The sequence below is a fragment of the Nematolebias whitei genome, chromosome 14, assembly GCF_014905685.2.
Source record: "Nematolebias whitei isolate Nwh7 chromosome 14, NemWhi1, whole genome shotgun sequence".
Lineage (NCBI taxonomy): Eukaryota > Metazoa > Chordata > Actinopteri > Cyprinodontiformes > Rivulidae > Nematolebias > Nematolebias whitei.
The window spans coordinates 22,170,266-22,182,711 of record NC_056511.1 but is presented as its reverse complement, the minus strand read 5'-3'; the positions used below and the strand labels follow the sequence as shown (position 1 = coordinate 22,182,711).

General features: G+C 43.4%; 1 protein-coding gene across 1 annotated transcript; it reads right to left on the bottom strand.

Annotated features, from left to right (window-relative positions):
- Positions 1 to 218: 218 nt before the first annotated feature.
- Positions 219 to 9,373, bottom strand: angptl5 (angiopoietin-like 5). Its single transcript, XM_037687402.1, has 8 exons — positions 9,217 to 9,373; positions 8,656 to 8,821; positions 8,481 to 8,584; positions 1,822 to 1,915; positions 1,253 to 1,356; positions 1,062 to 1,182; positions 756 to 941; positions 219 to 614 (listed from the first exon to the last, which is right to left on the bottom strand). Exons 1-8 carry the CDS (start codon positions 9,268 to 9,270, stop codon positions 298 to 300), a joined length of 1,146 nt encoding a protein of 381 aa, XP_037543330.1. The 5' UTR covers positions 9,271 to 9,373; the 3' UTR covers positions 219 to 297.
- Between the last annotated feature and the right edge of the window lie 3,073 nt (positions 9,374 to 12,446).

Below are 12,446 nucleotides of genomic sequence, written 5' to 3'. Positions count from 1 at the left end.
TTCCCGAACTGTTGTTTGGTCCTCATCCTTTTATATAAACATGGTGGTGGTGGGAGACTGAATCTTTGAAAGAAGGTTCAAGTCTACAAAAACGTAAACAGAAATATGTGCTTTTTGGGTTTATTAAATTTTAATTTAGATTAACATTCTATGTTATCCTGGTAAATTTGTCCACTTGAGTTAAAGTGAAATCCCCAAAAAGATTAAATTTTCTCCTAAGTTTTGTTTAAATTGTGTGAACGTGTCAACTGTTTCTTCTGATGCCCCACGTTGGTCTTCTCCGTCCTACATTCGTCATCAGCTATTGGTGTCAATCCTCCTGATCTTCATGGTAACAGATTTGATTGTGTGAGGGACTCCGCTGCGCCTCCAGGTGTCCCACAGGATGTAGGTCCTCCTGTCCCGGTTCTGCTCCATCTCAGGTGAAGCGTTGAGGTTTGCCAGGCCGCACTGGTTGAACCACCATCCTGTGTGGTTGTGCTGAAGGCTGCAGCTCTCCACCGTGCTGTTCCCCAGGGGGCAGAAAGGGTTGCAGCCGTCGTTGTCCACATCTGAGGTGCTGAACGGCGCCGTGTCCTGGTTCTGGTCCTGGTCGTAGCCGCGGAAAGCGTCACCTTCACACAGAGACAGCCACACAACCATAAGTGGCCCACACCAGGCAGTGCAAACACCTGGTTTCAACGTTTTCCTCTTCTAGGAAAGGAAAACTTAAGATTGTGAACCTTTTGTAAGTTGTTGAATCACCCAAGCCTCACCAGCACTGCCTGCGTATCTGCCCAGGTGTATTCTGAAGAACTGGGTTTCATCATCAAGGCGAAAGTCGTCATACGATGCATAGGAGGTGATGTCATCGTGGGAAACCAGGACAATGTGAAGCTGGAAGCGAGCATCTTTCTGGTTTACGATGTTAAACACCTTCTTCAGACCCAGCCAGTGTTCTCCTACAAGAATAGACTCGTAAAAAAATCCTGCTCCTCTTTCAAATGTTCTGTTCTGAGTTTTAAAATAACCATTGATTCTGCTTAAACAGAAGAAAGGCTTCATGTGCCACAATCTCCAACCTGCGAGGTGTCCAAAGCCTCCGACATAATCAGCCCAGGGTCGTCTGAAATCATTCAATCCGTCGGTCCTCCTCTGCATCACCGTCCAGCCACCCTCCATGTAGTCCATCTCACAGAACACCTGCAGGACACGGTTGTTTTCAGGAGCTGATAAACGTCGGTCAAACAGAACGACTGAAGGACTCACGCACCTCAAAGGAAGAGTCTGTATCCTCAGGATGGATAATATAGATCCCACTGGGGATCTTTGGGACGACCGACATGAGGCTGTTCTTGATGTCGCTGCAGTCTCTTCCTACAGAAAGAAAACACACAAACTGAAGCAGAGGTGTACAAGTTTGCATTCATATAAATAAATAAATAAATAAATAAATATACTATTTCAGTCTTTTATAATGGGCATTATTTAGTGACATATTAATCTTGTCCAACCATAGGGATGAGAAAGTTGGTTGTTTTGAAAGAACAGATAAAATGTCAGATCAGCTCTGTTTAAAAACTTTGTACCAACTCTAATTTCTTTATTTTTGTTTCTATGAAGACAGACTCATAGTCCTTTAAAGACATCTTTTTTGCAGCTCCTTCTCTGCTCAGTCCTTGGGGTTGCGGTAGCTCGGTGGTCAGTCTTGCAATCCTGAGGCTGCAGGTTCGAGCCCAGGCTGAGTCAGGATTGGCATCCATTTATGTGTGTGTGTGTGTGTGTGTGTGTGTGTGCGTGCGTGCGTGCGTGCGTGCGCGCGTGCGTGCGTGTGTGTGTTACCGTGGGATTGCACAGGTTTGATGGAGTACATCTCAGAGTTGCTCCTCTGGACCTCGGAGCTGAGTGTTTGCACTTTGCTCATCAGCTCTGTGACCTGAAAAAGTGTCGCCGTGGTTACAACCATCCGGTCAGTCACTTTACAAACTGTCTGAAGATGAACGGAAGAGTTTTTATAATACCATACCATACCAGTTTATTTACAATGCACTTAAAACAGCAACAAGGCCAACTAAAGTGCTGTACAGCAAAAACAAAAGAGGAAAGGACACAGGATAAAAACATAGATCCAAATGGAAAAAGATAATAACTAAATGGCTAACGTAGAATACAGACAGGTTAAAAACAAATTACACAGTGTCAAAAGCCAGGGAATAAAAGTGGATTTTTAAGCGAGACTTAAAAACAGTGAGAGTGGGAACCTGCCTGACATATTTGAGGGGCGGCTGTGGCTGAATGGTTAAAGCAGGCGTCCTCCAATGCGAGAGTTGGGGGTTCAAATCCACCAGCAGTCACATGTCGAAGTGTCCCTGGGCAAGAACCTCTCATAGCCTCTGATGTGTGTCCCATCGGTGTATGAATGTGATCTAAAGCTCTGATTAGTGTCATTAGAATGTTTAGTTTTGTTCAGATCTAGTAGAGTGCTGTATGAATGAGTAAATGAGGCACAGATTGTAGTGTAAAGCACTTTGAATATCTTGAAATAAGATAGAAAGGCGCTATATAAGTACAGTCCATTTACCATTTATATTCATAACTCATTCCACAGTCTTGGACCTGCAACAGAGAAGGCTCTGTCACCTCTGAGATGAAAACGAGCGTCTGGAACCAATAAAAGCATCTGGTCTGCTGACCTCAGAGAGCGCCGTGGAACATATGGCTGCAGCAGATCAGTGAGATAAGAGGGGGCATGATGTTCAGAGATTTAAAAACATTCAGTAGGATTTTGAACTGAATACGAAAGTGAACCGGGAGCCAGTAAAGGGTGTCCAGAACTGGAGTAATGTGCTCTCTTTTGCCTGTACCAGTTAAAAATCAGGCAGCAGCATTTTGGACCAGTTGTAATCGTGCGATGGAGATCTGACTGATTCCAAAAAAGAAGTGCATTGCAGTAATCAAGATTGGATGTTATGAAAGCATTATTACAGTCTCAAGGTTATTTTTGGACAGTATGGGCTTCAATTTAGACAGTCGCCACAAATGAAACAGGATCATCAACAGGATTTAACAATCATTTTTACACGACTGTTAAGTTTCATGGAAGGGTCCATTTTCACACTCCCCCCCCACCCCCCACCCACCCCAGGAGTGTGTGTGTGTGTGTGTGTGTGTGTGGGGGGGGGGGGTTGTTAAAAAGGTGTAAACAGACGGGTCCAGTCCTGCGCCGAGCTGGCCGCTTGGTTTGTTTCCTTGTTTGTTGACTCGGTTGAACTTTTACTTTTTTCTCGACAGATTTCTGCTTCGTGACTAAACTTTTCAGCGACATGGACGCACACCGCGGCGGCGCATCCCCGGCGGCGCGCCCCCGGCGGGGCAGCAGGTCGTGCACGTGCGCGGGGACTCAAAGACGGAGCTGGAGGCCCTCTTCAGCGCCCTGATGAACCCGAGCAAGGCGGCCCGGCAGCCGCAGTCTCTGCCCATGAGAAAGAGGAAGCTGCCGGACTCCTTCTTCAAGCCGCCGGAGCCCCGGGGCCACTCCAGACAAGTACTGCATCTGTGTACTCTCTGTGTACTTTCTGTGTACTTGTACAGTAGGATGTGTGCTCACATCCGGTCACCTACAGCTGCACACCACCCTTCTGCTATGACTGGTGTCTCTGGTGCATTTGACCCAAACATGACAAGAAAGCAGGGGCACCTCTAGAACGTTTTTAAAGGGGGGCCAGTCGGGGGGCCACTGTTAAAAGTATTTTAAAAATATAGGGAGATTTTTCAGTTTTTAATTCAAAATTTTGAGTATGTATGCAGTGTTTCCCCTACCATTATACAAGTGGGGGTGCCCCACCCCGTCAACAGAAATGAGCACCCTGCCTACCAAACCAAACTCTCCCACCCCACCCGGCACACTGACATAGCACTAAGCTAGCAGCACAAAATACAGGCTCTTTAGCTGAAAAGCTAAAGGCAACGCTCACGTTGTCTCTCCTCTCAATCTGAACACCCCCCCCCCCCCAAACAGTGCGCAACTCAAACATGTCGCACTAAGCTAGCAGCGCGCAATACATGTGCTCTAGCTTAAAAGCTAAAGGCGCCTCTTCCCTCATGCTGAAAGCCCACCCCGCTCAAAAACTGTTGGTACAAGCTGCACTCAGACATGTCTCCACCCCCCACCCCACCCCCTCAACAAAAATCATGGATGAGATGAGCACCCCGCCATGGCAAGTTAACTAGAGGAAACACTGGTATATGTGTATCGACTAAGATCAAATATATGCATCACTCATGAGCACATGTCTATAAATAATTTGTAACAAATGAGTCAAATCAGCAGAGTCTTGGCTTGTTGCCAACAATTATTAGTTTGTTTACATTTGAACATGGAGGAAACACTTCAGCTGACAGGTTCTGTGTCCGTAAAATAATCCTCAGATGTGAACAGAGTCGGGGGGAGAACGATGGAGTCAGAGACGACAGGTCCAGAGAAAATTTAAAATTCTTCTCTTCTGAAAAGAAACCGACTAGAAGCTGCGAGGACGAGTCGACAGATGTTATTTTGGAGGAAATCGAGTGGTAGAGAGCGTTAAAGCAAAAAAAATAATCATCTTCCTCTGATCTGTGAGAGGTTCTGAGCTCGGACAATTTCCACACCTGTTCGTAAATGATCACTGAATTTAGTTGTAAAGAAATACAAGGAATATCCTGATGCATGCTCAATAATCCAGGTAGAAAAACCTGGTCCAAGGTACCTGGATTATTGAGCATGCATCAGGATATTTTGAACCACTTTGGACAGGATTGCCTCAAACTAGTTAGAGAGTTTGAGAAAACAGCAAGGAAGAGGGCAGACTACAGGAACCATTTGCGATTCAACCTCAGATGTCGACAAAGTGGCATCATTCCCAAGAGCCTGGAACTAAAATCTTCGGTCAGCGGGCACCGGGCAAGCAAGATCCTTCAGAAGGCACAGACCCAGCTACTGAATGAACGGGTGAGACAGACCAATTTTACTATTGAGGCCTTGAAGGCCAAAGAAGAGCACATTAAACAAAAACTAACTACATGCCTAGATCAGACCACACTTCAGCAAGTGATGGACTGTACAGATTGGGCACGCTTAGCACAGCATGTCAAGTCCAAGACTCGACAACAAAACAAGTTTAACGTACTAATAGCTCATCAACACCATCACTATTCCAATAACAACACATTCAGTGTAGGACAACACTCCAGTAGTCAATTACATGCCAGGGAGACAGAAAAGTGGGTGAAGAATTTATCTGACAGACAGCTCACCCAGCCGGAGACAGAGATTCTTGCCAGGGGACTGAACTTTGCGGTTGCACCAAGTAGAATTCCTCTGGTGGAGATGATCACAGCTACTGAGTCAGCCATCCGCAACAACAAAATTAAAGAGGCTGAAGCAGAACAACTCAGAATCAAAGTTTCAGCCTGCCTCAGCAATGCCAAACCACCACCTTCCAACATCAGTAGAGAGGAGAGGGATGCACTCACCACTCTTAGCAAGGACAAAAACATCATCATTCTCCCAGCAGACAAAGGAAGGTGCACAGTGATTTTGAACCAGAAAGACTATCATGAGAAAGTTATGACACTCCTTAGTGACTTAAACACTTGTGAACCTCTGAAAAGAGATCCAGGAAGTGGTTACAAGAAGAAATTGATAGATTGCCTGAAAAATTTGGAGCAGGACAAGGCTACTGACCGTTTTCTGTACCACAGACTGTACCCAGGGGAGGCCACACCTAGTCTGTATGGTTTACCTAAAATCCACAAACAAGGTGTACCTTTAAGACCAATTGTTAGCATGATTAACTCTGTCACTTACAATGTTTCCAAATATCTGGCGTCTGTACTCATCCCTTTAGTTGGCAGCTCAGAACACCACATACAGAACACCATGGACTTTGTGGACAAGGTGAGGGATGTCATCATGGAGACTGATGAAACAATGGTCTCTTTTGATGTCACATCACTCTTTACGTGCATTCCTGTTGATGATGCAGTAGAGGTGGTCAGTTTAAGATTAAAATCAGACACCACTCTGAGCAGCAGGACCACACTTTCTACAGAACAACTGTGTCAACTCTTGAAACTGTGCCTGCAGTCAACCTACTTCACATATGGGGAGCAATATTATAGGCAGAAACATGGGTGTGCTATGGGGTCTCCAGTTTCTCCTATTGTTGCCAACCTGTACATGGAGGAGGTAGAAAAGAGAGCCTTGACGTCCTTTTCAGGGACACCACCAAGTCATTGGTTCAGGTATGTTGACGACACCTGGGTTAAAATTAAATCTCAGGAAGTCCAACATTTTACTGACCACATCAACTCTGTGGATAAATACATCACGTTCACACGAGAAGATGAAAAAAATGGCAAGTTGGCTTTCTTGGACTGTGAGGTCTCAATCTCTGATAGAGGACATTTGCAAACTGAGGTGTACCGCAAACCCACCCACACAGACCAGTATTTGCAGTTTGACTCCCATCACCCTTTGGAGCACAAGTTAGGAGTCATCAGGACTCTGTATCACAGAGCAGACAGCGTCCCCACTAGCTCAGGAGCCAGGCAGAAGGAGAAATCTCACACAAGACAGGCTCTAGAGCAATGTGGATATCCTAACTGGGCCTTCCTGAAAGCAGAGAAGAAACCCAAACAGGACTCCAGTCAGCCAACAGGTGAAAAGGAGGAACCCAGACCCAGACCAGTGGTCATTCCATATGTTGAGGGAGTATCAGAGAAACTGAGATGTTTACTTTCTAAACATAACGTCCCAGTGGCTTTTAAACCCCAAAATACATTACGGCAAAGACTGGTTCATCCCAAAGATCCAGTCCCCCGGCACAAACAGAGTAATGTTGTGTATGCTGTTCAGTGTCAGGAGGGCTGTGATCAGTCTTACATCGGGGAAACTAAACAGCCACTGGCCAAAAGGATGGCCCAGCACAGAAGATCAACATCATCAGGCCAGGACTCTGCGGTCTACACTCATCTCCAGGCCAGCGGTCACTCTTTCAGGGATGAAGATGTTCACATCCTGGACAGAGAGGAACGAAGGTTTGAGAGAGGAGTAAAGGAGGCCATCTTTGTGAAAATAAATCGTCCATCATTAAACAGGGGTGGAGGCCTCCGGGTTCAACTGTCCCCCTCTTACAATGCTGTTATTGCTAGTATCACTCAGCCCTCTGTGAATAGTAAACAGCCATCAGTGTGCTAATGATCCATTGTTAGGCTGATTGTCCTTCTTGACCATGTGATCAGCTGGTTTTGGTTGTCAGCAGCAAACTGGTTGATCCACTCTGAGAAGGTGCTATTTAAGAGACTGAGCTGAATACAGCACCTCAGACTGAGGAAGTCTCTCGGATGAGAGACGAAACGTTTCTACATTTTTTTGTTGTTTTGCTTTGTTTTGTTTTTTTGAATGTCCAGAGGACCAGATTTAACTTTTTTAGAAATACAAGGAATGTTTGCCATTTCTAATGCAAAGGTTTGTATCAACCCCCGAAACAATCATTTAATAATTTAGAAACCCTGAAGCATAGTTCAAATAAAAAAAGCTGAAAATTTGCCTATTTTGGCAGCTTTTATGATTGAGGAGGAGTATACACACCAATCTAAATATTGATATTATCAGTACCAACAGTATAAAGATTGGAGCTCTGCACATCTTCAGCTGCAGAATTAAAGTCCAGTAGCTTTAACGTTTTGGATTCATTGTGTACACCAGTATATGATGCCCATGTTGGTGTCAGATCCTATCGGTACTAACACAATGGGGTCGATACTTTAGTTTGTTGCTACGTTCAGTACGTCGCTCCTGTTCCAGAAGCACAATTCTGCACCGTAGAGGCAAGCTAAAATGTAAACATTGGACATAAAAACATGCCAGATAATAATATAATAATAACAATCATTCATACAGTCTCAAGGTTATTTTTGGACAGTATGGGCTTCAATTTAGACAGTCGCCTCAAATGAAACAGGATCATCAACAGGATTTAACAATCATTTTTACACGACTGTTAAGTTTCATGGAAGGGTCCATTTTCACTCCCAGATTAGTGAGTACTTGTTTCTCTAATGGAGTTACAGAGGAAAGGTCGATACTGTGGTTCTTGATTGTGCCATTAGGAGGAAACGAGATAACTTCAGACTTCTTCTCATTGAAACTTAAGAAATTTAAAGCCATCCAGTTCCTGATGTCAGCCAGGCAGTCAAGAAGAGGTAGAACAAAACATGCACCAGTGTGCTTCAGAGGGAAGTAAATTTGACAGTCATCAGTGTAGAAATGAAAGGGCATGTTATGTTTCCGGAAAATAGCACCTAGTGGCAGCAGGTATAAAGAAAAGAGAAGAGGACCGAGGATGGACCCTTGCGGTATCCCCCACTGAAGAGGTGCAGATGATGAACTAAAATCCTTAGTGTTGACACATTATTATTATTATTATTATTATTATTATTAATATTATTATTATTTGAACCTGACTGCTGAGGACGTCCAGAGCTCTTTGCTGCTCCTCCATCACGTCCCTCATCAGCTTCCTGGTGCTGCGTCCAAACGCCAGCAGAGACTGCTGCAGCTGTCCTGAACACACACACACACCCTGAGTAACACACAGTGACTCTGGTGCTGGTGGAAACAGACTGAATCTTCACCGCAGATCGAGTGTTTCTCATCTCGTAGCAGCTTAGCTGTGATGTCACATGGGATGAAGCAGGTGTCCTGACCCTTGACCCCCCCGGGAGGCTTCTGATCTTTGGCAGGAGGATCAGAGAGTTCCTCATTGGCAGTTTCTGATTGGTTCAAATGGTTTCCTGGGATCTAGAGATAAACGTAAAACGGTGGTGAACGTTTGTCATGAAACAATGCTGTGACTGAACGTAAAATTGTTCCTAATCAAGAACCACAAAGACACACGAGAGTTCAGACATTATTTATTTAAAACATTTAGGAGACATTGTTTTTTTTTTTTTCAGATTGTGGATTTTAAAAGACAATCATACAAATATACTGTATTGTTCAAGCTTCTGGTTAACCTGATGAACACAACAGAAGAATTGTTGACCCAGACTTTAAATGTCTGATCTGTGTCTTTTTTTATTGACAGACAACTGAAAACATGTTAAACTCACACATTCCTTAAAACCTTATGCCATAATTCAGTTGATAAACATAAGTCAGTTGATTTTTTTTGAAAACATGCAAATTGAACATACTGCAGAGGAAACGAGAAGAGAAAATTGTAGGAGGGTCGCTGTTGTCCACATCATCTCAGTCAGACTCTGGTGATTTCCTCCCAGAGCGAGGAACAGAACCTGGTCCAGCAGCAGACTCTCCCCCCGTCATTGATGCTTATCCTTCCATCCACTGCTTGTGCTCCACAACCTCTTTCCTTTTCACCTTCTCCTGACACGTAAAGGTGGGAGTGACCGATTTATGTTACTCCTACTTTTCTTCCCATGACAGCATATTCACTAGAGGTTCAAATTGTTGAAAAGCCTGAATATGTTCCCCACAAGGAGCTGAATGTGCAGATTCTACGTTTGTGGTAGAGTCATTACCCTCCTCCCTAATGCGTTGAGACGCAGACATAGTTGTTTTAAAGGTTATATCCTGCAGCCAGCATGAGAAACAGATGTGGGCAGAAAAAATGTGCAGCTGGTTTTACTGAACACTCTGTCTCTGCTTACGTCCACTGTGTAGGAGCTGCAGCTGCAGGGTCCACTAAAAGCAGGGTGTCTCCAAAACACTGACTGGTGTCTGTAAACTGCCTCCAAGAGGGTCTGACCAATGAGTGGAGGTAACTGGGCATTGAATGGGTGAAAAAAGTGAAAAGGAGCAGAAACACATCCCACTCTGAGTTCAGCTGGTGATGGGTGCAGCCTGTCACTTGATTGGAAAATGTTGTCGTAGGAGCCGAGGAAAAGTTTGTGTGCCGATCCCTACCTGTGTGGATTTACAAGCCTGGTCAGTGAGAGGAATGTGAACAGCCTGGTGCTGCAGCCTGAGGGCCCCCACATCTGCACAATGTTATGTCCTATTGTAAGGCATGCGTGTCAGAGACGGGAGTTCATCACAATATTCGAACAAGATTATGTGGTTCATTATGTACTCAGTCAAAAACTGGTAATGTTGAGGTAAGCTAAAAGCTAATGTAACATTTTATTAATTTTCAAAAATTCAGGCAAAAATTAAAACATATGGCACATTGTGTTATTTTGGGTTTTATCAATACATTCTCTAACTACTGTTTTATGGTGTAAATTGGATAATTTTAACATTTGAATGTGTTTGCACTGAAATGTGAGACTATTGGACAATGTTTATTGCTTGTTCCATTAGTGCACGGTCAGATATTTTACCCTTTAAGTAAAAATTTAAAAAAAAATTCAACTAGAAAGTCTGAATTTTGACTCAAAGAACCGATTGTTCCTGAGCTGACCATGCCATGCTCCAGTACAGTAATTCACTTTTTTCATATTTCAAGTATTGTGATGAAATGGCGCCATCTAGCGATCAGATCTGTACATTACATTTTGTCGTCTAAGTTGCTGCCAAAGAACATGTTGCACTCACACTAATTTAAATTTGGAGCATGTGAATCTAAAAAATAAACAAACAAACAAAACAACAACAAAAAAACAACAAACAGACATTTAGGTGTTAAAATGAACTTTAATTTTTTTTGAAGATGGTGTCGTGAGAAACTTTTGAATCTTTTTATGCCTCTTCACTTTTCTCTTGTATACTCACATCAGAAACAGTGGAAACTGTCAGAATACCACTTCAACAAGATAATAACCTTAGCAACAAAACCAGTTTCACCCCAGACCACACCAGTACCCTGCTGGACCTTTGTCTTTCCACAACTTATTTCAAATATAATAGCTTTTACAGACAGAAGCATGGTTGTGCCATGAGATCTCCAGCGTCATCGAATGTGGCCAATCACTACAGAGAGGAAATGGAACAGAGAGTCCTGGACTCCGTCAAGGGAACAGCCAGAGTCACTGGTTCTGATATGTGGATGATGACTGGGTCAAACTAAAGAAGTGGAGGCGTTCAGCAGACACATCAACTCTGTGGACAACAACATCAAGTTCACCAAAGAGCATAAACTGCCTTTTCTGGACTGTTTGGTGTAAAAAGATGGAAACCTCAACATTGACGTTTACAGAAACCCTATTCACACGGGTCAGAACCTTCTGTGTTACTCTCACCACCCGCTGAACTCCCTGTCATTAGAACTTTACACCACTGGGCTGATGCACAGTCCCACAACAGAAGGAACAGAACCACAAGAAGCTCTCCAAACCAGCAGATATCCTAAATGGACCTTTGCAAAATCAGCAAACAAATCCAAAAAAACATGTTTCAGAACAGAACAGGGACAAGAGCAAACATCATCCCAGATGTTGCTGAAGGATCTGGAAAACTCTGAAGGATTTTTGCCAAATACAACATCTCAATACATTTTAAACCCAACAGGATCCTATCAGACCTCTACTGGAGGAAATAAACAACCTCACCACAGACGCTTGGCTAAACCTCGGAGAGCAGGTCTTCAGGACCTGACTCAACGGCCGAACTACATCTCAGGGACACGGGATGCTCTGCTGAGGACCAACAGGTCCAGATAGGACAAAGAAGGTTTGAGAGGAGGTGAAGGAAAATGTTAGGTCAAACAAGAAAAAAAAACTTTAAGCAGAGGAGGAGGTCTCTGATTTCAATTTTCAAAAACTTACAATGAAGCATTAGGCCTGGTTCCATGTCAGCTCCATTCCAATTCACACCTTCATGCAGGTGACCCAAACATATGTCTGTGAGCCAAGCAGTCAGAGAGCCTATCCTGAGGGGCCAGGGCTTAATGTACATGTAAGTCTACATAACAGAGCCTCGTGTGTTTTAAAAGCTTGGGTCTCCACACTCTAGCTTTCAAAAGAGAAAGCATGGATTGGAACAAGAACGTCTTCTTCAGAATATAAGTTCAGTTATTTTGATTCTACATCTTTGTTTTTTTTATTTAGCTGACAGCTAAATATAGCCTACAGCTAGAAACTAGAAGTAGCAGAATTTTAAGCTAAATGTAGCAAAAGGCTAGCTAAAATCACATGCAGCAAAAGGTCGGTAAAAGCTAAAAGCAGCAAAATGTTAGTTAAAAATAACTAAAAGCTACAGTAGCTATAGCAAATAAATATTTGCTAAAAGCTAAAAGTAGCTAAAGGCTAGCTATATGTAGTCCAAGTCTAGTTAAAAGCCAAAAGTTGCAAATGGGTGGCTAAAAGTAAAATAAAAAAACAAAAATACAATAAAAATACTGAAGAAAAATTGAAAGAGTTTTTTGAGGATTTGAAAAGTTCTCACTGTAACTACTTCTGTGGGGAAAATATTTGAAATATATACACACACACACACACACACACACACACATATATATATATACATA